The sequence below is a fragment of the Phocoena phocoena genome, chromosome 7 (assembly GCF_963924675.1).
Source record: "Phocoena phocoena chromosome 7, mPhoPho1.1, whole genome shotgun sequence".
NCBI classification, from domain to species: Eukaryota; Metazoa; Chordata; class Mammalia; order Artiodactyla; family Phocoenidae; genus Phocoena; species Phocoena phocoena.
This window is the reverse complement of record NC_089225.1, coordinates 82458719-82485547: the sequence shown is the minus strand read 5'-3', so window position 1 is coordinate 82485547 and position 26829 is coordinate 82458719. Positions and strand designations below refer to the sequence as shown.

Genomic DNA, 26829 nt, shown 5'->3' with positions numbered 1-26829 from the left:
ACTTTTTAAATCACATACTCCTGTCACTACCCCAAAAATATAAAACTGTACTTGAAGATGTTATAATGCCAAAATATGGGGGGAAAAAAGAATTACTTACACCCTATTAAACACACTGTTTTAAAATGTTGATAGTTGGCTGAGTTGAGAGCACTGAATGCATATATATCCCCAAACATAATGATAACAGGAGTTACTGGTAGTTATGCTTAAAAACATTCAGGTTCCAAATTGAACATAAATCTCTAGCCAAAATTCTCAGGTATTAATGTGTTTATTCAGCATCTTCAAGATGAACAAAATTACCACTATGCTCAGGAAAAGTATAAAAAGGAAACTAACAAGCTTAAGAAAAAAGTAACAGTATTTTTAATGAAAAAAATTACATTATAACAAGGACAGTAAACATTAAGTTACTATATATATATATATATATATATACACACACACACACATATACACACATTTTTTAATTTTTTAAAAAACCCGGTACAAAATTAAACTGCATCTTTCTCATATTCACATGATTAAGTATGTATTTTGACAGGATATAAAAATGAAACACAAGCTGGTAGGCCTCAAGATTAGAAACTCTAATGCAGGACCATATCACCAAGACTATTTTCTATCAGTTTTGTGACTTTTAGAAAACATTTACCTTGTATAAGACATAAAGGCTTTTTCTTTTAAGTATGTTAACTGCCTACACAGAAAATCAATATTGAGGGAAGGACCCTCCATGTCTGTGTTTATCTATAATTCACTGTAGTATATATAATGTTCACTTGGAGGCTTACTTATAATGATAACTACAATAAAGAAACAAGCTCAGCTGTAATTATGAATTCTAACTGCTTGTTTTGAACATCCAACTTTCTACTATAGATATTACACCTTGTAATACATGACACAAAAGAGCATATGTCAAACTTTGCTGCAGAGCTGTTAGGAAAATGCCAAATACAGATACTGAAAACTTTATGCGCTGTATTTAATACCCTGTGCATTTTTAAATTAACTGAATATTTAAAAAACGTAAACATACTTTTAAAAAAGCAATGCTAAGCACCTTTAAAATACAATACCAATATACTGTGACTGAACATGCATTTGGAGGACAAATTAATTTTTAAAAATTAATTTAGAAACCATTTTTAAAGAGCTACTCATTAAAATACTTACATGAAAATATTGATAGTTCCAGTTCCTACCTAAAAACCAAAAGAGTATACAATTAGGGATTTAAACCTTCATGCTCTTTTTTTTTCTTTTTGTTTGTGGGGAAGATTCACTGCAACTTTCTGTCCTCGTAAAAAAAGTATCAGAAGAGACATTCGCATAGAATTGAGAAATGTTTTTAAACTATGTTTTGTTCTTGACCAAGTGCTAAAGTCTGGATCCTCTGACATCTCTCATCCTCCTAAGTAACTGACTAGTTTGTATCTTAACAAGCATTTCTCCTTAGCAACATCAAAAAGGAATGTCTCCAAAGTAATATAGTTCAATAAACTATAATAAACTATCGTGATTAATGAAAGGTAAAGATCTATTATTTAAAATCTTGAAAGAAGTTTCCATAAAAACTAGAAATAACAAATGAAATGAATATTACCCACAATGCAACACTAAACTATAAATTAATTGGGACTTATACCCTTTAAGTACACACAGACTAAGAGAAAACTGGGCTTGAGGTAACTAAGAGTTGCGGGGTTTTTTTTTGCTGTACGCGGGCCTCTCACTGTTGTGGCCTCTCCCATTGCGGAGCACAGGCTCCGGACACGCAGGCTCAGCGGCCATGGCTCACAGGCCCAGCTGCCCCGCGGCATGTGGGATCTTCCCGGACCAGGGCACGAACCCATGTCACCTGCATCGGCAGGTGGACTCTCAATCACTGCACCACCAGGGAAGCCCTAGAGCTGTGTTTAACTTAGCATAACATAGATTTGGCAGCCTGCCTCTATAAATGCTGACATCAAGTATTTTCAATTCTTAGGAAAAATAAAAGCAATTCTTATTAAAAAATTATATATGTAACTGAATATTAACTTTGCATTAAATATAGGTATAAATAACTTTTATGTTAAATAGGGTATAAATATAAAGAGCAAGGAATTTTATAATTCCATCTGCTTCTAACATAACAGTGCTTTATACTTAGATACATGTTGTGTACCTGAAACAATTAAAGTGAATTAAGAATGGGAGATTGAACTTAGAAAAGCCAAAAAGACTCATAGTTATATAAAGTATTAAGGTTAAATTTTATATTCTGCATGCTTTGAATATTAAACATTAATATCCATTGGAAATGCTTATTACTTTTAAATAAAAATTTAAATATACCCACAAATGATCTCCAGGGGAAAAAAAGGCTTTAGGTTGATTTCTTGACAGCTATAATTGACATTTCCAGTTCGCCAGCCTTATAGAAACAAGTAGCTTATAATGAATATACTGATTAGTACTTATTCAGTATTTGAAGTAAATATACTTACAAAAAGACTCATATTCATGTAAAGTATTAAGGCTGAATTTCATATTATATTCTGTATGCTTTGAATATTAAACATTAATATCCATTTGAAATTCTTATTTTTAAATAAAAATTTAAATAAACCCACACATGGTCTCTACAGGGAAAAAAAGCCTTTAGGTGATTTCTTGACAGTTATAATTGACATTTCTAGGTTACCAACCTTCTGGAAAAGAGAAGCTTATAATGAATATACTGATTAGTACTTGTTCAGTATTTGAAGTAAATATGCTTATTTAACAAGCAAATATAACACACCAGTTGTTTTAAAGTTTTAAATATGAACTAAATTTTCAACTATAAATCTTTACCTTTAAATACTATAAATTTTAATACCATCAATTCATTAAGAACTCTGGCACAGAAAAATAAATACAACTTAAATTCTTTTCTAACCAGAGCTGAATCTTCAATACAAAATAGGGGAAAAAAAAAAAAGAAAAATCTTCTGCTGATATCAAAAAGTTCCCCTAATTATCTGTTAACACCAGGGAATTCTATTATTCTTTCTGAATTCTCTCAATTTCTACATTTTTCAACCCATAAGTAGTATTTTAACTACAATACTGTATAAATCCATGCAAAAAACATTTATTTCTCTTGCTTATCTGATTCAAGTTAAAACTCTCAGTACTTACCAAGACACTGTAAATTTCTACTAGATGACCATTGGTATACTACTGGTTTGTAGTTTTAAGTATAAAAATTAGAATGGAAGAAGCTAAAATGCAACCACATAGTTTTCACAGATGTGAATGTTGGGCTTCATGTTATGATGTAAAATCTGTTGTTTTTCTTTCCAAATGAGACAGACCTCAGATATTCTCCCGTCTGCCAATTTAAAAATTTTCTTCACAACTTTAAAGAGGGAATAACTCTTTCGGAACTCAAAAAAATTCACCACACACACACACACAAACTCACATACTTTTTTTGTTGTTCTTTTTTAAGAACCAAAATTAATATCTAATTTCCAGAGGATGAATTAGATAAGTGGATACGTTCAGATGACCTTTTGAAATACTGGCCTTATCAGATAATCAAAAAGCATAAGAATTATACAAAATAAGAGGAATAAAATATCTCTTAAGGTAAAAATAGGGAGTTAGCAACAAATATGTCAGTTTTAAATTAAAGCTGCTCATTAAACCAGTCTTCAGTCCACTTATCACAATGCTGCGCTTTGATAATATTCACCTTCTTTTTTATGACATCAGAAGTCACCAGAGTTGTAAATTCTGAAAAGCTTCAATAATTTATGTAGCAGACAATTTCTTACAGTCCAATTTTTTTTTTGCTTCCATAGATAATGCTGGTTCTTTGGGTTCTTGCTTAACTTGGTTCACAGAAATGGTACCTTCTGGACTTTCTTCAACTTTAAAACCGAACATAAAAGAAAAACCCTAAGGGTTAATATAATTTATAATACTGGAATCTTTAGAATTATATGAATTTAGAAGCAAGGCAAAAAAAACAACAACAGTAGTTTGGGAAAAGAATCAAGTAATTTAGAAAATCAGCTGGTGTATTTGAGAACTCAATGCTTCTGACATCTTAACGGTCATTCATATTAAATTCCTTCAGTACGGAAAAAAAAGAGACCAAGAAAACTGCAAAGTTACACTCTTCAGAAGATTCTTTGACCAAAAATCAGTCCATAATTTGATAAAATTATGAGGAATATTTCATATTTAAACTCAACTGTCTTTAAAAATATGTGTGACTAAAAGTCAGGAAGCCTCTCATTATTTGAAAATGATTTTTTTTTTTACAAACAGCAAACATATACTACAAATCCACTGTTGTGTTACCATTCTCATATGGTCTCCATACTCACTCAATGTTGTCTCCCTAAAGAAATCACACTACTTAAATACTTCAGAAAAAATATGCAACATCTTAAATGATAGCTCTGACTTAGCTGCACAAGCTATGTGTTTGCTTATGCGAAACATTTCAGAATGTACTACCATTCTGATTTCAAAGTACTTATGACCAAATTAATGTAAATGTAGCAAACCAGCAACACTACTGTGATCTGGCAGGTGGGATACCTAAGATAAAATCTTTCTCTTTCTCAGGAATATGTTTTTCAGTTGCTATGGGGAACCAAGGTCAAGGGGACTATACTTGCTCAGAAAAGTGTGTCGAACACACCTAATGCTTGTCACATACAGGTGTGTTAGAGTTTAGCCTACACCATATCGAGAAAACCAGTAGAGGATGGATTTGAGTGATCCTGAGAATTCATATTTAGGTGAAGTAGTCCCTAAAATCATGATCTAACTTGATAGATCATGCAAGTTCAGATCCAAAGAGGGACTCCTTTAAGGCAATCTGAATTACAGCTCCCAGAAAACCTTGGCACAATGGACGGACAAGAGATCTTAGAACTGGAAGAAGTTTTGGAGGCAGACAGATCCGGGTTTAAATGCCCTCTCTGTCACTTACTAGATGTGATTTTTTAGGCAATTACTTAACCTCCCAGAGTCTTGGTCTCCTCACTTGTAGAATGGGGACACTACTAGCTATTTCATGGAGTAGTTGTGAGGATTAGTTCATGTATATTCCTTTTCTCTCTCTTCTCCTAAAGTTCCTAAAGACAACTGCCACAGCCCTCTGGAGAATTTTTCTTAAAAGTATGCTTCCTATAAATTTAAAAGCCAATGATTTTTTTCTGGAAGGCACCATCTCACACATGGAGGGAAAAATGTATGTTCTAAGGATAATTTCTATGAAGACTTTTGTTCTTCAAAGCAAACTGCAGATCTTTTCCCACAAAAACGCCCAATCCAGAACAATTTGTGTGAAAAGAAGTGGCATAGGTCAAGTAGCAGTTAACAGAATTTATTACTATGTTGACTGGGTTCATTCCAAAGTGAAGGCAACAAAATCTTGGATTAAAACCAAGTCCCCAAGTCTTACTAGTTCCCTTTCAATTTCTATAGAACTCAACATTTAAGTCTATAACTCAAAATCCTCCTTTTAACCTTTACATCTGCCAACTTCATCCCATTTTTCTTTGTGTGTGTGTATCAATTTTTCCATAATAACCTTTACACTAAGTAGTTTTCCTTTTAGAGTTTCTCTAATTTTTTTTCATGCATTCAAAAATGACCTTCCTAAAAAAAAAAAAAAAAAAATGACCTTCCTGATTTCACATCACCACAGATTTTCCATGTAAAACTAGGTAATTAGGGAATGAATAATTTTGATAAAGAAAAACATTAAAATGTTTAAAAGTTATTAAACTCATGGTCACCAAATTTCTTCCCTTTTTCTCCTGGTTTTACTGGATTTATTAATATATTATAAACCCACTGAGTAGAAATGACAGTTTTTTTCTCTCTAGTGTAATAGTGATGATAGTCCATAAAGGTTAAAAAAAATAAAATCATATGATTTTAACTTACTAAGAGCTGGGTGGCTGTCTATAATCTGTATTGGAATGGTCTGAACATTTCCCAGCAGAATCCGATGAACATTTCCTTCCAGATTCTCTGTATCCTCAACATCTCCAACTTCCACCAGCTGATCCACTGCAACCAGATTTTGATCGGGTCCTGGAAGGTTACCCATGGTAGAGGAAATACTATTGTTTTGGGTTAGGCATGTATCTGTTTGAAGGCAATGAGTTTGACCAAGCAGCAGAGAATTATTATTCATTACAGCACTTCCTACTGAATCCAGAAGTCTTGAAGGACTGGAGGAGGGGTGATTATTTACTGATATCAGAGCTGGTGATCCATCAGAAGATGTGAATCTTGGTTGCAACTGCAAACCCTTTTGAACCGAAAAGAGTTACATCAAAATGTTTGAATTTACTATGTATGTTTTTCTTATCAAATATAGTACTCTTTTGACACAAAATTGGAATAAAAGCTAAGAGTATAGCTAATAACAAATATTAAGTGAGGACAGAAACAAGAACCAAAGGAAAATTAGTACAACTAATTTTATCGCATGCATAGTCAATTCAAACTTTTCCAAAACATATTGTTTGAATTATCATCTTAAATCAAGACACAAAAAAGTCAGAAAATTAATGATGAAAACATCTTTGATCATCTTTATAATTCTATAACAATTCTGTTAAATCCCTAAGAAAAGAGGGAAGATTGAGGAAGACCGATAAGGGCCCCAAATTTGGCTATTACACTGGATACTTACCTGTAGTTGTGTGAATATTTTTGGCTGAAATGAAGAAAGTGAGGAGAGCAAGTGCGCTGGCTCTGGAGACAAAGAACCCCTTGTCTGATTTGTTTCCACTTTGCTGGAAATTGCTTCTCCTTGTGAATTTCCTAAATTATATAAAAAATAAACTATTAAAACAAAGTAATTTTTATGGCTTCTAGGATATACTTTATTACAATCCTTACTATCAGAAATGGAATAGGAAATAAGGTCAAAGGTTTGAAACGGACTTTAAGAAGTTATCTAGTCTACTATTTCCAGAACCTGGTAGATCATCAGAATCACTAAACTTTAAAAAATAAATTCCTAGATTCAACCTCCAGTAATTTTAATTCAGTATATCTAGGAAGGGATGTAAGAAGCTATTTTTTTCCTTAAAAGACTCTACACCTGTAGTTCTAATCTAGTCCATTTTTTTCATGCTATAATGCTGGACCTAAGCTTCTCCAGATGTGGAACACCTACTGAATATCTCAGTTACAAACACCAAACTTAACTCATCTTCGATAACCCTAGTGCCTAGGACAATGCCTGGCATAAAGCAGGTCTTCAATAATAATAGTACTAAATTTCTTTCAATAACTCATTTTTGAATAAAAGAAGAAGAGTAAAAATTTTTCTTTTCTAAATATCTCAATTTTAAAGTAATTGCCCTTCAGGAATTTGAGTCCTTCTCATGTAATTCTTATATGTTAACCCAAATATATTCATCTCTTTAAGGTAATCAAAAACCAATTAAAACCAATCATCAACAACTATTTATTGCTCCCATACTGCATATCGCACCCATGTAACCGAGTAATTTTAAAAAATGGTCCTGGTGTCAGACAAGGATGGATTTAAGTGCTGGCTTTTCTCTGTAGCCTTCAACATTCTATTTAACTCAGTTTCTAAACTTCAGTTTCCTCATGGGTAAAATCAGGATAATAAGAGAATTTTCCTCAAAGGATTAACAGTACTCTCACTTTTCTTGGCTGCTTCATTTCTAACTGTCCCACCTCACTATGCTGCAGTTACCCGCTACTATGATTATACCTGGGACTATTATTCCACATGTAAAATCTCTAATTCAAACATCCCATTCTCTGATCACAACCTCTATTCTTCCAGGGATTTTGCTCAGGTACTCTACTACAATTCTGCTTCAACTTCATGTGAACCTCCAGTTAACTAATTCCTCAGTTTTCTTCAGATCCATCACTGTCTTCCTTAATAAAATTTTCTCCCCATCCAGCTTAGAGTCCTGGGCTTATAATTTTAGTCACTCTCTTGCAAATACCTTAAACTCCCTTTCCTCTCTGTCCTTTGGTCATAATGCCCTGGTAAAATCCTAATTCTGGATGAAAATGGCTTCTAGGGCCTATACATGTAAAGCTGAATGTCACTGAAGAAGAAATTCGCTGTCACTACTAATACCAATTCATGATCATCAGCCTCAATAGGAACTTCATGTATATGACAATCTTATAATGTTTCTCTCACTCTATATCAGGGATGATATTAAATCTCCATTTTCCTCAAATCTTGGTCACCCTTCCTGTGATCTTTTCTCATTCTTAACACTTACTTAAAGAGAAAAGAGAAGCTATCAGATAGAAATGTACTCAACTTCCCATCACCAAACCTATCAAGTACCTTCATCTTCATCTAGCTCTTCAGGTCTCTCCTTTCCTAACATACCTTCCCTCAACCCCATACCCACTTCATAGCAAACTTTTTGAAGTGGTCCACACTGTCCCTGCTTCTTTATTCATCTCCCATTCACTCTTCAGCTACGCCAATATGGGTTCCTTCCAATCCACCTCATTGAAATGATTGGTACTCACGCTTTTCCAAACTTAATCACAGGATCTTTTTCTCTCCCCTGCTACCAATACCCAACTCTTATGCCACGACTGCTGAGCTCAGTAAATGCCACTGTCAGTCAGTTGCTCATGGAAGAAACTCAGGAGTCATCCCAGATCATTCCCACTTTTTTACCTCCTACACCTATTCAATCAATAACCAAGGCCTTTGAATTCAATTTTTTAAATAACTCTTAAATCTGCCTAATTCTAGTATAAATGTCGCCAACTGTAATCTATACCACTATCACCTTTCACTTGGACTGCTGTAAGGGCCTCCTAAACCTGTTTTCTTTAACCAGTTTTATCTCTAAGCATTGTCTATACTTTACATTAGCTTTCTTAAGTTCCTTGGACACAGCAAGCACTTTCTTGCTCAGCCTTCAAACATGCTATTCCTTTGACTGGCAAATTCCTATTCATTCTTCAGTTCTCAGTCTAGAGAATAGGGAAGGGACACTTGAGAAAGTAACTTTTAAACTAAGTTGCATGTCACTATCACCATTCCCATACAATTTGGCACAATTCTCTCATGGCACAATTCATAAGGGTAATTCATTAGAATATACTGTAGTGCCTTTTTCTCTTGCTAAACTTTAAATTCAATGAAGCAAGAAACTTACTTTTTTTTTAGGCTCAGCATTTATCACACTGAGTTAATATACATAGAACAAATGAATAACTCTGAAGACTTTGTGAATTTTTTTTTTATGTTACTGGTGAAGGTACTATGATTTTAATTAATTACATATTAAATGTTAAAAAATGCAACTGAGGAGGGAATTCCTTATTTATATTAAAAGGTAAGTTACCAAAAATTCTATTCTTTTTTTTTTAACATCTTTATTGGCGTATAATTGCTTTACAATGGTGTGTTACTTTCTGCTTTATAACAAAGTGAATCAGTTATACCTATACATCTGTTCCCATATCTCTTCCCTCTTGCATCTCCCTCCCTCCTACCCTCCCTATCCCACCCCTCTAGGTGGTCACAAAGCACTGAGCTGATCTCCCTGTGCTATGCAGCTGCTTCCCACTAGCTATCTATTTTACGTTTAGTAGTGTATATATGTCCATGTCACTGTCTCACTTTGTCACAGCTTACCCTTCCCCCTTCCCATATCCTCAAGTCCATTCTCTAGTAGGTCTGTGTCTTTATTCCCATCTTACCCCTAGGTTCTTCATGACTTTTTTTTTTCCCTTAGATTCCATATATATGTGTTAGCATATGGTATTTGTTTTTCTCTTTCTAACTTACTTCACTCTGTATGACAGACTCTAGGTCCATCCACGTCACTACAAATAACTAAATTTCGTTTCTTTTTACGGCTGAGTAGTATTCCATTGTATACATGTACCACATCTTCTTTATCCATTCATGCGATGATGGACATTTAGGTTGCTTCCATCTCCTGGCTATTGTAAATACAGCTGCAACGAACATTTTGGTACATGACTCTTTTAGAATTATGGTTTTCTCAGGGTATATGCCCAGTAGTGGGATTGCTGGGTCCTATGGTAGTTCTATTTGTAGTTTTTTAAGGAACCTCCATACTGTTCTCCATAGTGGCTGTACCAATTCACATTCCCACCAGCAGTGCAAGAGTATTCCCTTTTCTTCACACACTTTCCAGCATTTATTGTTTCTAGATTTTTTGATGATGGCCATTCTGACCAGTGTGAGATGATATCTCATTGTAGTTTTGATTTTCATTTCTCTAATGATTAATGATGTTGAACATTCTTTCATGTGTTTGTTGGCAATCTGTATATCTTCTTTGGAGAAATGTCTATTTAGGTCTTCTGCCCATTTTTGGATTGGGTTGTTTGTTCTTTGGTTATTGAGCTGCATGAGCTGCTTGTATATTTTGGAGATGAATCCTTTGTCAGTTGCTTCATTTGCAAATATTTTCTCCCATTCTGAGGGTTGTCTTTTGGTCTTGTTTATGGTTTCCTTTGCTGTGCAAAAGCTTTTAAGTTTCATTACGTCCCTATTGTTTATTTTTGTTTTTATTTCCATTTCTGGTGGGTCAAAAAGTATCTTGCTGTGATTTATGTCACAGAGTGTTCTGCCTATGTTTTCCTCTAAGAGTTTGATAGTTTCTGGCCTTACATTTAGGTCTTTAATCCATTTTGAGTTTATTTTTGTTTATGGTGTTAGGGAGTATTCTAATCTCATACTTTTACATGTACCTGTCCAATTTTCCCAGCACCACTTATTGAAGAGCCTGCCCTTTCTCTACTGTACATTCCTGCCTCCTTTATCAAAGATAAGGTGACCATATGTGTGTGGATTCATCTCTGGGCTTTCTATCCTGTTCCATTGATTTATCTTTCTGTTTTTGTGCCAGTACCGTACTGTCTTGATTACTGTAGCTTTGTAGTATAGTCTGAAGTCAGGGAGCCTGATTCCTCCAGCTCCGTTTTTCGTTCTCATTGTTGCTTTGAATATTTGGAGTCTTTTGTGTTTCCATACAAATTGTGAAATTTTTTGTTCTATTTCTGTGAAAAATGCCAGTGGTTGTTTGATAGGGATTGCATTGAATCTGTAGATTGCTTTGCGTAGTAGAGTCATTTTCACAATGTTGATTCTTCCAATCCAAGAACATGGTATATCTCTCCATCTATTTGTATCATCTTTAATCTCTTTCATCGGTGTCTCCTAATTTTCTGCATACAGGTCTTTTGTCTCCTTAGGTAGGTTTATTCCTAGATATTTTATTCTTTTTGTTGCAATGGTAAATGGGAGTGTTTTCTTAATTTCACTTTCAGATTTTTCATCATTAGTGTATAGGAATGCCAGAGATATCTGTGCATTAGTTTTGTATCCTGCTACTTTACCAAATTCATTGATTAGCTCTAGTAGTTTTCTGGTAGCATCTTTAGGATTCTCTATGTATAGTATCATGTCATCTGCATTTGTGAGTTATTTTATAGGCAAAGTGACTCTTAAAGGTTAATAAGCCAAAGAATAAAAAAAAAATTGTACTGTATATAATTATTAACTTTTTCTAAAGCATCTATTTAGGTGTTAACTTTTTAGAAGCCATTATGCTAAGAACTAGGTATATTAATTTGAATAAAATATGATTCTCAAATCATAATGAAAGATACATATGCATAAACAAAGGATACCATGTTAAATGCAGAGATAAATACAAAAGAGTGAATATCCATCTGTACATAGGGGGTGAAGTTAAGAGAGCATTTAAAGCCAAAGAGATTGCTATGTGAGTAATGAGAGGAGTTCGCCATACAGAAGAGGAGAAAAGACATTTCTAGAAGAGACATTTCTAGACAAAGACATTTCTAGAAGAGAGAACAAAAGGGTTGAAATAAGCTTGGAATATTGAGAGAGCAAAGGAGTAAGAACATATGAGAAAAAACAAACCATACAAAAAAAACCATACCAAAAAAAAAGGAAAGCTGATTATATAGAAGGAAATTTAAATAGCTGGAAGTATTTTGATAAATCCTAACATAGTTGCTCTTGCCTCTTTGGGACATGGTTTCCTTATCCATAAATTAGACGAGATAAATTAGATGACATCTTAAATGTCTTCCAATTTTAACACTGCTTGATTTTATATCTTAAAAGTATTCAAGATAACCTACCTTCTGCAAGTGTAACTGTCACAGTCTCTCTGAGAATATTCCCACTATCTGTAGTCCACTGAAGCTGAAATGGGAACATTTACTTCAGTAAAAAGAACAAAGCATTTATTTTGAAAACTATTTTAAAACAGCAATGCAACTGTCATATCTTATTCAGTCATAGTATAAATGTGCTTTATTCTGTAATTACTCTCTTTATTTGTTCACATTCTCAAAGTATTAAGTATATTTAACTATGCAAATAAATTAGCTTCCTAAGGTCAGATAGCAAGAATTTGGATAGCAAGTGTAGATGGCAAAGACTACTGCTAACCGAATCTGTTTTAGTTCCTGAATTTTGGATAGTGAATAACTAAGAGTTTTGGACAGAAAAGAATAGTAGCTCTAGCTTAAAAAAGTCTCAATCTATTCAGTTACTGAATTTAGAGAGTAAAAATGTATAGAGAAAAGAATACTGCTACTTGAGATTTTAATGCCAAAATCACTGCTTGTATTACAATTAGCAGTTCCTGGGTAACTACATTAATCTCTTCAGATTAGGCAAAATTTTCATAGAAATGGCCACTTTTCTGGAGAAAGCTACAGTATCACAGTGTGAGGTAAACTTTATATCCATAGACGGCATATAGAACCAACATCATCACTTTGTGTATTCAACTCTGAACTATTCTATTTAAACTTGCTTCTATTGAAATTTTAAAAAGAGGTGGAGATAAACACAGTATGTACTCAATAAATATCTGTTAAATGAATAAGATATACTTTTTACAGAGATAATATGTGTTTAAGTGAAGATTACTATTGTTATTATAGTCAGGGTTAGAAATTCGCTGATATTTCTTCTTGTGAGAGTAATAAAAAATATTTTAGTCAAATCATTATCTGAGAGTTCATAGTGTTCACATTTTGAGAAAAAGATACTATCATTTTTCCTTATATCACAGTTACTTTTATGGCCTAATAGCAATCATTCATCAGCTGAGAAAGATTGTTGTAATAAAACAAGGAATTACAGTTGTAATCATACCGTTGCTGGAATAATCTCTGAGTTATATACATTATCTCCATTTCTCAAGGATTTCTGTACCTCATGGATGTGATTTTTTATATCATTTACAGTTGGAAAAAAGGATAAATTATGTCTTTCAGGTACCTCATCAGGTTTGAACAGTTCCCTTTCCACAAATTTTCTATGGAGAATATAAAACAGAATAAAAACATAAACAATCTAGCAATCTAATTCAGCTCAAATGACGAAGAGTTCTCTTTTAGTATAAACTTCTAAGTATGGTTTACAGCTTTATAAGTAATTTATATTTTTCCACTTTTTTCCCATACATTAAGTCATGGAATTCATGCAGATTAAAGAAATGTAATATTTTCATTGGTTAAACACCTATATATCTTAGAATGAGCTTTGATATTTTTATGAATTTAACGAAATCACTATTTTCAATTTAAATATAATATGTTTTTGAATGCCTGGCACTGCACTGAACACTTCACATCTAGTATCTCCTTTAACCCACACTATAATCCTGTGAGGTAAGTATAATCATCATTCCCACTTTACAGATGAGAGAACTGAGGGCTACAGAAGGTAAGTATTGCTTTGGCCAAGAAGTTCGTTTGGGTTTTCGTAAGCTGTTAGGAAAAAATCCGAATGAACTTTTTGGCCAACCCAATCATTTTCCCAAAGTTATACACCTAGCTAGTAAGTAAGGGAGACTGGGCCTATACCAAAGTTATACATATAAACATCATGTTTCATTGCTTTCAAAAGTCATCAATTAATATATGAAATACGTCTGCTCAAATTTTACAAGTAGACAAATGAGAAGATAGAAATAAAAGGCAGCATTGCCATACGATGGTTATAAAAAATAAAGATATAAAAGAAATGATAAAATTCAATATACATATTCTTTGTGCATTACATTCAGTAGACCACATTGAAGAGCTGTATTATACCTCTGTTTTTACAATATAGGTTTAGTAAAATAGTGGATGGCTTACCAAACTTTGGCTCTGTTCTAAGAATGCCCCAATGAAAATAAACATAAAATGTCTAAGAAAGCTGCTAAATAGAAAAGTCATGTATTAATTAAGAAATAGTCCTCGGAAATACTCATTGTGTTGTTCAGATCAGACTACACAATAACCAGAAGGAATAAGGTCAGTTAAGTAGCAGAAATCATGCTGGAGAGCACAGGCTGTAGTCAGACCTAGATTTCAGTTCTGCCTGTATATCTTTAACCACCCTGAGTCTCCATTTCCTCATCTGCAGAATGAGGATAAGTACACAAACTTCATGAGTCATAAGAATAAACGAGATCATACCTATAAGTGCTTAGCACAATAGCTGGCACATACATACTAAGTGCCACATAATAATTATTATATCCTGAGTATCAATAAAATTAGACCAGAGTACTATCTATAAAATTTCATTAAACAAAAAAACTATCCACATTCTTTTGTTGTAATAAAATTTAATTGCATTTCAAACAGGTTAAAAAGTATCTTGGCCCACGTTTTAAAATCTTTTCTACAAATTTTTTTCTGTAAAGGTATTTAGTACATAATTCAATGTATATATCATTTAGAAATAGTCCAATTTGCCAAATCTGAATGGAATATCTCAAATGAGTAATTCGAATCATTACTTATGGCTTGCCAAGCATCTGCAGAAAAATGATCAGTTCATAAATAAGATTATTTTAATAAATTAATAAACTATATTCCTTATCTACTCTGATAGCCTATATCCTGGAAAATGTCTATAATATTAAGTGTATTATTTAAACCAACAAACAGAAATGAAAAAGAACAACTTGTTTCTACTATACCTTAGCTGTTTCCTTACTGCATACACTTGCTGTATTCCCTGTGATACTAGTTCTTGAATTTTATGTGCTACTTGAGGATGCAGACGTGAGGGTAATGTACAGTTCTCATCTCTAACTGCAGTTTCCTCTTCTTCAAGAGAAGACATAGGAAAAGGGGAAGGTGATAAAGCGAGGCAGGGAGTCTCTAATTCGTGATACTGATGAGCTTGCTGAGTAGGTAACTGTACATACCACCTGACAAGAAAAAATATTTAAAATTATATTACTAGACAAAGGCAAGAATCAGGCCTTCCCTGGTGGTGTAGTGGTTGAGAATCTGCCTGCCAATGCAGGGGACACGGGTTCGAGCCCTGGTCTGGGAAGATCCCACACGCCACGGAGCAACTAGGCCCGTGAGCCACAACTACTCAGCCTGCGCATCTGGAGCCTGTGCTCCGCAACAAGAGAGGCCGCGATAGTGAGAGGCCCACGCACCGTGATGAAGAGTGGCCCCCGCTTGCCGCAACTAGAGAAAGCCCTCGCACAGAAACGAAGACCCAACACAGCCAAAAATAAATAAATTAAAAAAAAAAAAAGCAACATCATAGTTACTTATGTTAATACTCATCAGGAGAAGGAATCATCGTTTAAGAAAAATTATGATTATATATTAAATAAATTTAAAATTTTTAAGTAAATTAAATAAATATAAATAAAAGTTAAAATGTTCTGTCTTAACTCTTCTAAGATTGGCTTTATACCCAATTAAATAAAAATCTTTATAAACCTTTATAGACTTTTACTATGTCTGTAAAGTTAAGGAGGGTGCAAGATTTAGGTATACATGAAAATGGTATTTAAAATTTCATATTAAGTAAACTTTACCTCAAAATAATGAGATTTTAAAATCATCTTTTGAATTGTGTATTTTCCCGTTCTTCTACCATTTTGTTCCCAAATTACAACTTCTGTGTTGTACGTATAATCCTCCTAACCAAAGAGTGGATATAATTTAGTGCCTACGAAGATCGAGCTACGTGAGGGAATCTTCTCAGACAGGAACTCAACATACTGTCCCCATAGCCCTCCAGCTCCTTTTGCCCCAATGAGCAAGAGAATCAACTAAAAGGTGAACACAGATTTCTTACAGCCATGCAGTAAAACAGATTCTAGGAAAATGAACTGATCTGATAGGATACAGTTTTAATAAATATCTTTATACAAAATGCTTGCACTGCCTGATATTGCATGAAACGGAGCCTACCTAAAAATTATACAAAATGTTCTCCAAACTGAAGAGTCTAATTATTGACTGTATTTATTTTTCATATATCTGAAACTTTTTCTAAAGATCACATAAAAACTGTATTCCATACACTTAACCCCCTTATAAATTCTTCACCTGGACCAGCACATAAAGGAAAGTAAGAAAGAAAGCTTATTTCTCTAAATAAGAAATATTTAAATATTTAAATATTTCTTATTTAAAACCTGAAGCATAAAAGATATAAAATGGAATTTTATATAGGGCTTATATAGGGCTTATGGCTGCCATAAGTAATCAAAGATGGGTTTAAAAAATATATGTAGGTGACTGCAAGTTCAGTTCCTAATAAGTATCTGAAAAAACGTACTAAATATATAATAAAATGTGTTGCTAAATATGTATTTATCATTTGGGGAAAAAACTTCCACATGGTATAAAGAATGCTTTGGTTAAAATTATTCACATTTGGACGATAAACTCAATTGCTTATACAGTGGTAAATCATTTTAATACCTAGGGAGCAACTAATAAGACATCTATCTACCTTATAAAAACCATTTCTTAATGAAATAATTGGGAAACATAATAATTTCTCTTATTACAGAATTCTTCCAAATGGAGCGAAGTAATTTGTAAAATAAAAGAACAATATAAATGTCATACCTAAGAACACCACCAGCATCTACCAAGTTCTTCTTTAGCATGTTAAAGGCTTTTTCCTGCTCCATTCGGATTATTTTCCTGTCAATTTTGGGGTCTGTAGGAACTCTATATTCAGGAAATTTCTGTACCTTTTTAATGTAAATCCTTTTTATAAGAAAAAGAAGAATTGTTTTCATTATACTATACCTCAAGACTAACTTATCAACCACAAGTTTACTTTAGCATTAGTTTAGCAGAGTTTAGAGAAAATTCGATTAATCTAGAAAGCATTCAGATAATTATGTGAAAGATATGCCATATTTTCAGTGTATAATACTCAGCAATTTAATAATCATTACTTTAGTAAAAATGTCTAAATATTATGAATATTAACTTTTTTTTTTCTGGATCTGTCTCTTCTCCATTCTCCCTGAAGCTGTAAACACCTCACACCTGGATTACTTTACTACCTGCCTTCTGGAGCCTCTAGGCCTCCAGTCTTCCATTTCTTAAATCCACTAGATATATCAATGCCACAATAATTCTTTGCATTTGTACTTCTCTGTTGAAGAATCTATCTGTTCTTTAATCAAGCACAAATTTCTTAGCATTCAAGGCATTCTATATGATTCTAATTTATTTACCCATCTTTTCATCACTACAAATATAAAACTGCTTTTCCTGTGAAGTTTATCATCTCAATGTTCCTTCCTCCTCTGATACCAAATACACAATCATGCTATATCTTGCTTTATATCATTCTCGTACCCTACCATATCTTCCTTCTAATTCTCTACCTATCAAATTCAATCTAAACTTCAGTATCCAGGTTACGTTCCATTTTCTTTCCTGTTAATGAGTTTGCTAGGATATATTCCTTCTCTGAAGACAGTTAGCTAATCCACACATTTAACATCATATACAATACTATTATGTTCTCTTATAGTTTGTTGCTTCCTGATCTACCCCAACAATATTTTAAGTTTCCCATGATTAAATAAAATCATATACCTCTTTTAGTCTCCCCTCCTTCCCATGGCACCCAATGTTGTTGCTGGGCACAGAGCAGATACTCAAAAAGTACTTATAGAATGATAGAGAATAAAATTATCTCTTCACGTATCGATTTTCTCCCAAGTTATATCTAAAGTTCTACATTGCTCATATTTAAAAGCAATGTTTTGTTTAATGGTCTACACTGCTTATATTTAAAAGCAAAGTTTTGTTTATTGGTCAGGTTTAAATATTGTCTAAAGTTATCATTATCAGATTAAACATGAAAAGTCTTCGTAACTGGCTTTAAAAACTTCTTGAGAATGCTGGGGTTTGTGATATGAGATGTAATGCTAAAATAAAATGTTTCAAAGCTCAACTAAATCCAACATTTACGTGTTATTTAAAAATTTTATCTTATGATTTAAAACACTTTCAATGTGTGAAAAAAGAATATTAGTAAAGAACAAAAATCTTTTATTGGTGAACATTTTTCATTCTCAGCCACAGCAATGACTACTCAGTAGTCCTATTCTACCTAAAACTTACTCTGCCGGTCTTCTACATTGCTGGTATGAATATAATTGGTAAAATCACTCTACAAAGCAACTCTGCAACACCTGTCAACATTTAAAAAGAACGCAACACTTGCCCTAGCAATTTCATTTCAAGGAATTTATTCCATCAATATACTTACACAAGTGTACAAATAGGTACAATGTTATTAGCTGAAGCTTTGTATATAATAATAAAGAATATTTTCCAGAGCCTACATGTCCATTGTTGGAGGACTAATTAAGTAAATGATAATTCATCTATAAATGAGATATTATATACCTATTAAAAAGAAGGAAGCATGAAAATAACATAATTTATATGTCAATTTTATCTCACTTTTTAAAATCAGTTGATCAATCAATAAAAAGAAGTAATCAGTTCATTTAAATATAGACATGGAGCCAACTTTGAGATATACTGAGAATGAAAAAAATAGAGTAAAACAAGGTCCTACTGTATAGCACAGGGAACTATATCAATATCCTGTGATAAACCATAATGGAAAAGAATATGAAGAAGAATATTTATACGTATAACTGAATCACTTTGCTGTAAAGCAGAAATTAACACAACATTGTAAATCAACTATTCTTCAATAAAAATTTTTTTTAAATGTAGAGTAGTATATATCTCTACATTCACACTAGTATGAAGCATAATAGCTGTGCAGCAAATAACTACAATAGGCATTCAGAATGGAAATGTATCAATGTGAATTCATAGCCGGAAAGAAGGTATGCTACTACCCGAATTTAAGGAAAGAAAATATTAGTAATCTTTACTGAGATCTTCAACATTTATGACGGTAGAGTATATACCTATATGCATATACACAGAATATCTTTGCAAGGTTACTCAAGAAACTGGTAAGAGTTGTTGCCTTAAAGTGGGACATAGGAAGCAGGGGTAAGAGGAAACAGATTTCACTGTATGCTTTTGGCACTGCTTAAACTTAATAAAAATGTGCATATTAGCTATCCAAAAATAAGTACTTAATAAAAAAGAAATAAAAGAAAATAAAGCTTACCGGGCTGGACAAGTAGCTTTGTAGAGCTGACAAGACCTGCTTTCCTGCTCACTGATTTTTTTTAACTGGAAACCTTTTCTTCTTGGCCCATACTGACACTCCATTACCACAGCTCTACTCCCTGTGGGCCAAAACCAACTATTGATATTTAATTCAAGTATCCATCTGTTCTGGACACTAGATTAAAAATAACTTGGAGGTGGCAATGACAAAATCTATACTTCCAATTATACAACCTTAAGGAAAGAAAACATCAGTAAGACTTACTAAGATGTACAAACACATAAATTTAAAAGTTTATTGTAAAAGCTACCAAATGTACCGCATTATGATAAGGAAATTAGCAAATACCACATTTACTGACTGTCAACTGGTATTTACATATGTATGGTTTTTAATAATAAAATTTACTACTTTATAAGTAGAAATTAGCAAATGCTACATTTGTTAGTAAATATTAATATCATTTAAAATTTTATTTCCTTTTATAATTCCTTATTTCTATTTGAGCTGTTAGAATAATGTGATTACCAGCCTCTAAGATGGCTCCCAATGATCTCTGCCTCTTAGTACTCATGCCCTTGGTAATCCCCTCCCCTTGGGCATGAGCTAGACTTACTAACTTACTTCTACTGAACATGGCAGAAGTGACAGGATGTTATTTTTGATATTAGGTTATAAAAAGACTGTGACTTCCATCTTGGGTACTTTCTTGCTCTTGCTTGGATTGCTCTCTCCTGGTGAAATGAGATATCATGTGGTGAGACAGCTCTGTGAAGAGGCCCACCTGGCAAGGAATAAGGCCTGCCAACATGAGCAGATCCTCCCCTAGTCAAGTCCTGAGATGACGGCAGATCCAGCCAACATCTTAACTGCAGTCTTGTGAGAGAACCTGGGGCAGAACCACCTTGTTAAGCTGCTCTTGGATTCTTGACCCATAGAAACTGTGAGACAATAAATATTTGTTGTTTTCAACCACCACATTTGGGGTAATTTGTTACAGTACCATAGATAACACAAATAAGCAGATGTGAGAACTATACAATCTAGGATTTTAAGTTGGATATCCTAATCTATGTAGGGTACAGCAAACTTTTCAAATATAAAACCCAAAACCCCAGGGACTTCGCTGATGGCCCAGTGATAGAATCCACTTTCCAATGCAGAGGACACAGATTTGATCACTGGTCGGGGAACTAAGATCCCACATGTCGCAGGGCAAGCAACAACAGAGCCCACGTGCTCTAGAGCCCACACATCACAACCAGAGTGCCCACAAGCTGCAACCACTGAGCCTACATGCTCTAGAGCCTGCACAGCACAACTAGAGAGAAGCCCACGTGCCACAACGAAGAGCCCGCGTGCCGCAAGATCCTGCGTGCCACAACTAAGACCCAATGCAGCCAAATAAATAAATAAATATATATTTTTTAAAACCCTGAAAAACACCAATCATGAATAAAAGTGTTGATAAGGCTGATAACTAACTTCTTCTAAATGATGGTAAGAGGAAAATCACAGTTTGAGAGACAATATTTTATAATACATAAAATAAAGAATTAATATGCAGAATATAAAGAACCATAAATAATTTAAAAATAAAAACTAACTACCAAACAGAAAAATGGGCAAAGACTATGAATAGGCAATTCAGAAAGGAAACAAAAGGATATTAAATAAACAATAAAAAGACGCTCAACTTCACTAGTAAACAGGGAAATGCAAATTGAAACAATACTAAGGACTTCGCTGGTGGCACACTGGTTAAGAGTCCACCTGCCAATGCAGGAGACATGGGTTTGAGTCCTGGTCCGGGAAGATCCCACATGCCGCGGAGCAACTAAGCCCGTGCGCAACAACTACTGAGCCTGCATTCTAGAGCCCGCGAGCCATAACTACTGAGCCCGCGTTGCCACAACTACTGAAGCCCACACGCCTAGAGTCCGTGCTCCACAACAAGAGAAGCCACCACAATGAGAAGCCCACACACCGCAATGAAGAGTAGCCCCCACTCGCCGCAACTACAGAAAGCCCATGTGCAGCAACAAAGACTCAACACAGCCAAAAATTAATTAATTAAAAAAAATAAAACAATAGTAAGATACTCTCTCACACTCTTCAAATTGGTAAACATAAAAAATTTGACAATACTCTAAAACAACTGAATCCACTGATCACTCTTACAGTTAAAAATGCTACATAGGTAGTGACAAGAAGTACACAGCACACCTATGAAGTATTCTTGCAAAATACTTTAATCAAGATTAAATCTTCATTTAATCAAACTCATACATCTAACAGATTACAGGAAATACAGGAGATAAAAGAACATGTTAAAAAACACCAGAGATAGAATCAGCAAAATCCTGAATATGGCAAAGTGTACAGGACAAACTACCTGGGGGAAAAGAGGAGAGAAGTTTTTAGATGAGAAGAAACTTAACCAAATTTGATCCATAAACTTGGTAACTTAACCAAATTTGATCCATAAACTTGGTTTGCATGTGAATTTATACAAACCTCTGCAAAAAGAATTACGGTAAGTGGAGAAATGTGAACAATGGACAACTTATGATATTAGGAAATTACTGTTCGGACTTCTTTGGTGGTCCAGTGGTTAAGACTCCACGCTTCCACTGCAGGGGGCGTTGGGGAACTAAGATTCCACATGCCATGCAGCGTGGCCAAAAAATTAAAAATTAGAACAGTAAAAAAAAAATAGAAATTACTGTTAATTTTTTAAAGTGGGATAATGGGATATCCTTATATTTCAGATATACACTTTAATACCTTAAATACCTTATATACTTTTAGTAATTATTGATGAAACAATATCTGGAATTTCCTGTAAAATCATCGTTAGTAATTATAGACGAAATGATATCTGGAATTTCCTGAAGAAGTGGGTAGGGGTATAAATGACACAAGATTGACCACATGCTGATACTTGTTGAAGCTGGATGATGCATACACGGAGTTATGAGATTTCATACATTATTACCTCTACTTTGATATGCATATGAAAATTCCCATAGCATAAAGATTTTTTAAAATCTGACAATGTCAAATCACAGAATGAATGTGGGAAAGGGAAATTTTCATACATTGCTCAAAGGACTAAAAATTGATACAGGTTGTCAATCCCTCATGTATGATTCTCATATTTAAAAAGCATGGAAAACAAAAATTTTTAGAATACATTTGGCTGCAAAACCTGACCTGAACTTTATGAGGCTATTTATAGCCTTTATTCCTTTTAGTGTGGCTATGCATAATGAATTACTGTGTTTGATTATGTGATATTGTCTATGGAATACTTGCTAGGAGTATTCTGTAATATTACCATATTATAGTCCAAAAATACAGAAATCTGAAATACATTTGGGAAAAAAAAGTTGAGATTTTGGACCTGAACACCACCTTAGAGAGCAACTTGAGATAATCTTGTAAAGTAATTCCACTTTAATACACACACTCTAGTAAACTACTTACAACTTTCCAACAGAAAACATGTATCATGGAGGTTAGACCATAGAATTCTTTGTAATATTGAAAAGTTGGAAACAACCTAAATGATCATTAGTAGAAAAATAACAGCAGTTTGGTCATATGCTGGAATGACCAAATTTAAGTAATAGATTATTATATAATGATAAATTATATAATAATTAAATTGGGTTAACTAGAATTTATAGTTATCAATATGGATCGATTTCAAAAATAAGAATGAGTGAAAAGTTTACCTAAGAATATCTACAGTTTATTACTTACATATACTTTAAAATGTTCAAGACAATAAAATATATTATTATAAATACAAACATGTATGATAAAGTATAAAAATACACACCAAATTCATGTAGTAGCTGCCTGAGGGGAGTTAAGAAGGGATTTAAACTGGGGAGGAGAATAAAACCTGGGCAGAAGGGGTTACATTTATCTCAGCTTCCTCTAAGTAGTTCTCTTTACCCTCAGAGGTCCAGGATGAGGCTGCAACTCTTCTAGTTAAATCAATGCCCCCATATTTCTCAAATAAATCACTTATTCTTAGGTTCTTTGGGGTCTGACTAGTCCTAGGGTGACTCTCTGGAAATTGTCTGAAACTCTACTGCTTTAGTAAACACTAGCCCAGTGTTTGAGAATGCTGTATGTAACATATCTGATACTTGAGAACCCTAATATTAGAATTCTATATAATAACTCCAGATTGTATACCAGTTCTATACAGTAACTCCTGTGTTATACACTATATAAAATGGACACCGATTTTTTTCCCAAAAGACAAATCAAGAGAGAAGGAGAGACTATCAGGATTGGATGGAAAAAAAAAAAGAAAACCAACCAGCTATACATATTTAAAATAATAAAACTGCTCTATGGTTTGATTTTTATTAAATAGGTCTACCCGGAATTTAAGTATTTTTTACTTTCTATTTTTCAGTATGAAGTATTATTTATTTACCCTAATATACTAAAATACAATTTTACAACTTAAATAATTGGTTATATTTACTGTAAGTTTTCTTTTTAGTTTAATATGCATTTTCACCAATTAACAGTCAGTTGTCATCTACCAAAATGAAAATGTTATCACCTTAGGAAAACCACATTTTCACAAAAGATCATGGCTGCTGCTGAACTTTTTAAAATAAATCTTTAAAAAAGTACCTGCATTGACAAATGGGATTCCATCATATGGGACATACTGGGATTTCCACATCAAGCGTGTAGCTGGCTTGGCTGGGCTTGGAGATTGGCGGGTCCCCCAAACACTCTGTGTTTGCTGCTTGTGAAATGTTAGGACACTTTCTAATTCAGTCTCACTTACACAGTAGCCACGGTATGAATCTCCAATTTTCTGCATGTAGAAATTCACACACATATCACTTATTCAGATATACATTTCTTACTTCCATTTTATGGTTCCATTCTTGTTCTTTATTCTTTACCTCCCACTTTTAACTTCCACCTTGCTAATATATTTTTAAGTATTTTTGTAAGCTGTCTTAAATTCTTCCTGAAATAAGGCAAGGTATAAACAAATCATGTAAATACATTGATATTATCTATCTACAACCTTGTGAGTATCCCTCAACTAGAAGAAAAGCTTTTTCTATACCCAGAGAAATTTTTTAACTGTGATCTCTTAAACTGAAATGCATTTAGACCTAGAATTGATTCCATGTATGTTTCTCCCTTATAGGGAATAAGAGCAGAGATGTGGAATAGAGATCTTTTTCCTCCTAATTAGACTAAACATTTCACCTGGCAAGAATACATTTAACAAAAGGAAGGTATCAACACACTGTTGTAGGTATACTTTGAGCCATAATAAGAAGAGATATTCTGATTCCAAACAATACATTATCTACAATTTCCCCTAAAAATAACGAAAATGCATGCTTATGAATTTTCTTCTAGCCTAGATATTTCCTCATCAAAATATCCCTACAAATAAAAGTAGGAACATTAACTCTAGCTATAGCATGTTTTTACAAATAAAATGAATACAGCATATAATGTTGTTAATGAAAGGAAAAATTCGGAATTAGTACAATGCAGTCAGACCCATATCAGGAGATAAAAGTTTAATGCAGTATTGAAATTTGTCCAACTAACAGATTTTGGTCAAATCTAAAAAATGCCTATAAGAAAAACACCTTTAAATGGAAATTCAAAAAGTAAAAAGGACTACTAAGCAATATTTTTAAGCAAAATGCAGAAAATATTTCTTCAGCCATTAACCAAAAATGTTTTTCACTATTGATATAGCTTGGAGAAAAAGAATCCTTCAATCTTTGAGATAATTCAGGCTGCTGGACAGTTTTAACTAATTTCTTACAAGATATATGATGTTAGATTAGCTACACAATGTACCATGGTGTAAAATGAAGTAATTTCGCCACATAATTGCTAATGCTTTAATGTCCATAGCATTTCATGAAGTTTATAATAATGATGTTAAAAACCCTCATCAAATGACAAGAATAGTACCTTTAGGAAACCAGTGAAAAACTATGACTAACAAAAAGTGTGAAGGGAAAAAAAATCTTACTGTCTATACATACATACGTACGTAACACTTAGAAAAGCAACAACAGTGATAATGTCCTAACAAATGTAATACATCATTAGACTTCATGATGAGAAATTTTCTCAAAATATTAAAACTCAAGTAATGTTTTTCCTTGCCATATCTTAAGATTTGTTTAAAACAATGAAGCATTTTAATAATTAAATACTCATTACCATGTATGGTTTATATGTAGAAGTGCATGGTCCTTTTCCTCAAAAAGTGTATAGTCTAAAAGGTATATAATAGTGAACAACCCAAGCGAGCAAATAATTAAGAATAGTAATGGTAATAATTATCAAAGAATTTTAAGAGATAAATAAGGACTTCCCCAGTGGCACAGTGGATAAGACTCCGCGCTCCCAATCCAGGGGGCCCCAGGTTTGATCCCTGGTTAGGGAACTAGATCCCACATGCATGCTGCAACTAAGAGTTCGCATGTCACAACTAAGGAGCCCGTGAGCTGCAACTAAGGAGCCTGCCTGCCGCAACTAAGAGCCGGCACAACCAAATAAATACATAAATAAAATTTTAAGAGATAAATAGGTAAAAGATAAAGTAATCATTAGACTATTACAGAAAAGACATATAGGACTTGCATTGGGATTTGAAGAATAGTAGTTAGAAAGGTAAGTAGAAGAAAAAATAACATATTAGGAAATGGAAATAAAAACAAGTGAAGCTGGGGGGAAGCAGCCGCAAGGCACAGGGATATTAGCTTGGTGCTTTGTGACAGCCTGGAGGGGTGGGATGGGGAGAGTGGGAGGGAGGGAGACGCAAGAGGGAAGACATATGGGAACATATGTATATGTATAGCTGATTCACTTTGTTATAAAGCAGAAACTAACACACCATTGTAAAGCAATTATACCCCAATAAAGATGTTTAAAAAAAAAAAAAAAAACAAGTGAAGGAGGAGATAAAGGAAGATTCTGAAATGTGTGTACCAAGTAGGAATACTTGGCTAACATGAATGAAAGATGAATTGGAGAAAAGCAGGAAATAAAAAAGGATAAGATAAGGTGATACCTGATTATAGAAGACCTTGAAAGCTAGTAACAAGTGGCTAAATGACGTGGAAAAATAACACTGAGCTTATTGGGCAGTGAGAAAAGACAATGAAAGTAATATTTAAAGATAAGTAGTTTTAGAAAACTACACAGTGAGGACTAGAAATGGAAAAGTCAAAGAGATTAATGGGAAGGCTGTTACCATAATTGAGTTCAAGATAACAAAGGTTTGTGGGAAAAGC

General features: G+C 33.6%; 1 protein-coding gene across 2 annotated transcripts in view; it reads right to left on the bottom strand.

The window, feature by feature from the left end:
* Positions 1–3792: 3792 nt before the first annotated feature.
* Positions 3793–26829, bottom strand: part of CARF (calcium responsive transcription factor) — a 32850-nt gene continuing 9813 nt past the window's right edge. For both annotated transcript variants that reach the window (XM_065880285.1, XM_065880286.1), the window contains 9 exons: positions 24173–24362; positions 19505–19625; positions 16948–17091; positions 15039–15272; positions 13217–13379; positions 12190–12253; positions 6707–6837; positions 5950–6319; positions 3793–3911 (listed from right to left, as the gene is read on the bottom strand). In XM_065880285.1, coding sequence (XP_065736357.1) covers positions 3793–3911; positions 5950–6319; positions 6707–6837; positions 12190–12253; positions 13217–13379; positions 15039–15272; positions 16948–17091; positions 19505–19625; positions 24173–24362 — 1536 coding nt within the window. The remainder of the gene's footprint in view (positions 3912–5949; positions 6320–6706; positions 6838–12189; positions 12254–13216; positions 13380–15038; positions 15273–16947; positions 17092–19504; positions 19626–24172; positions 24363–26829) is intronic.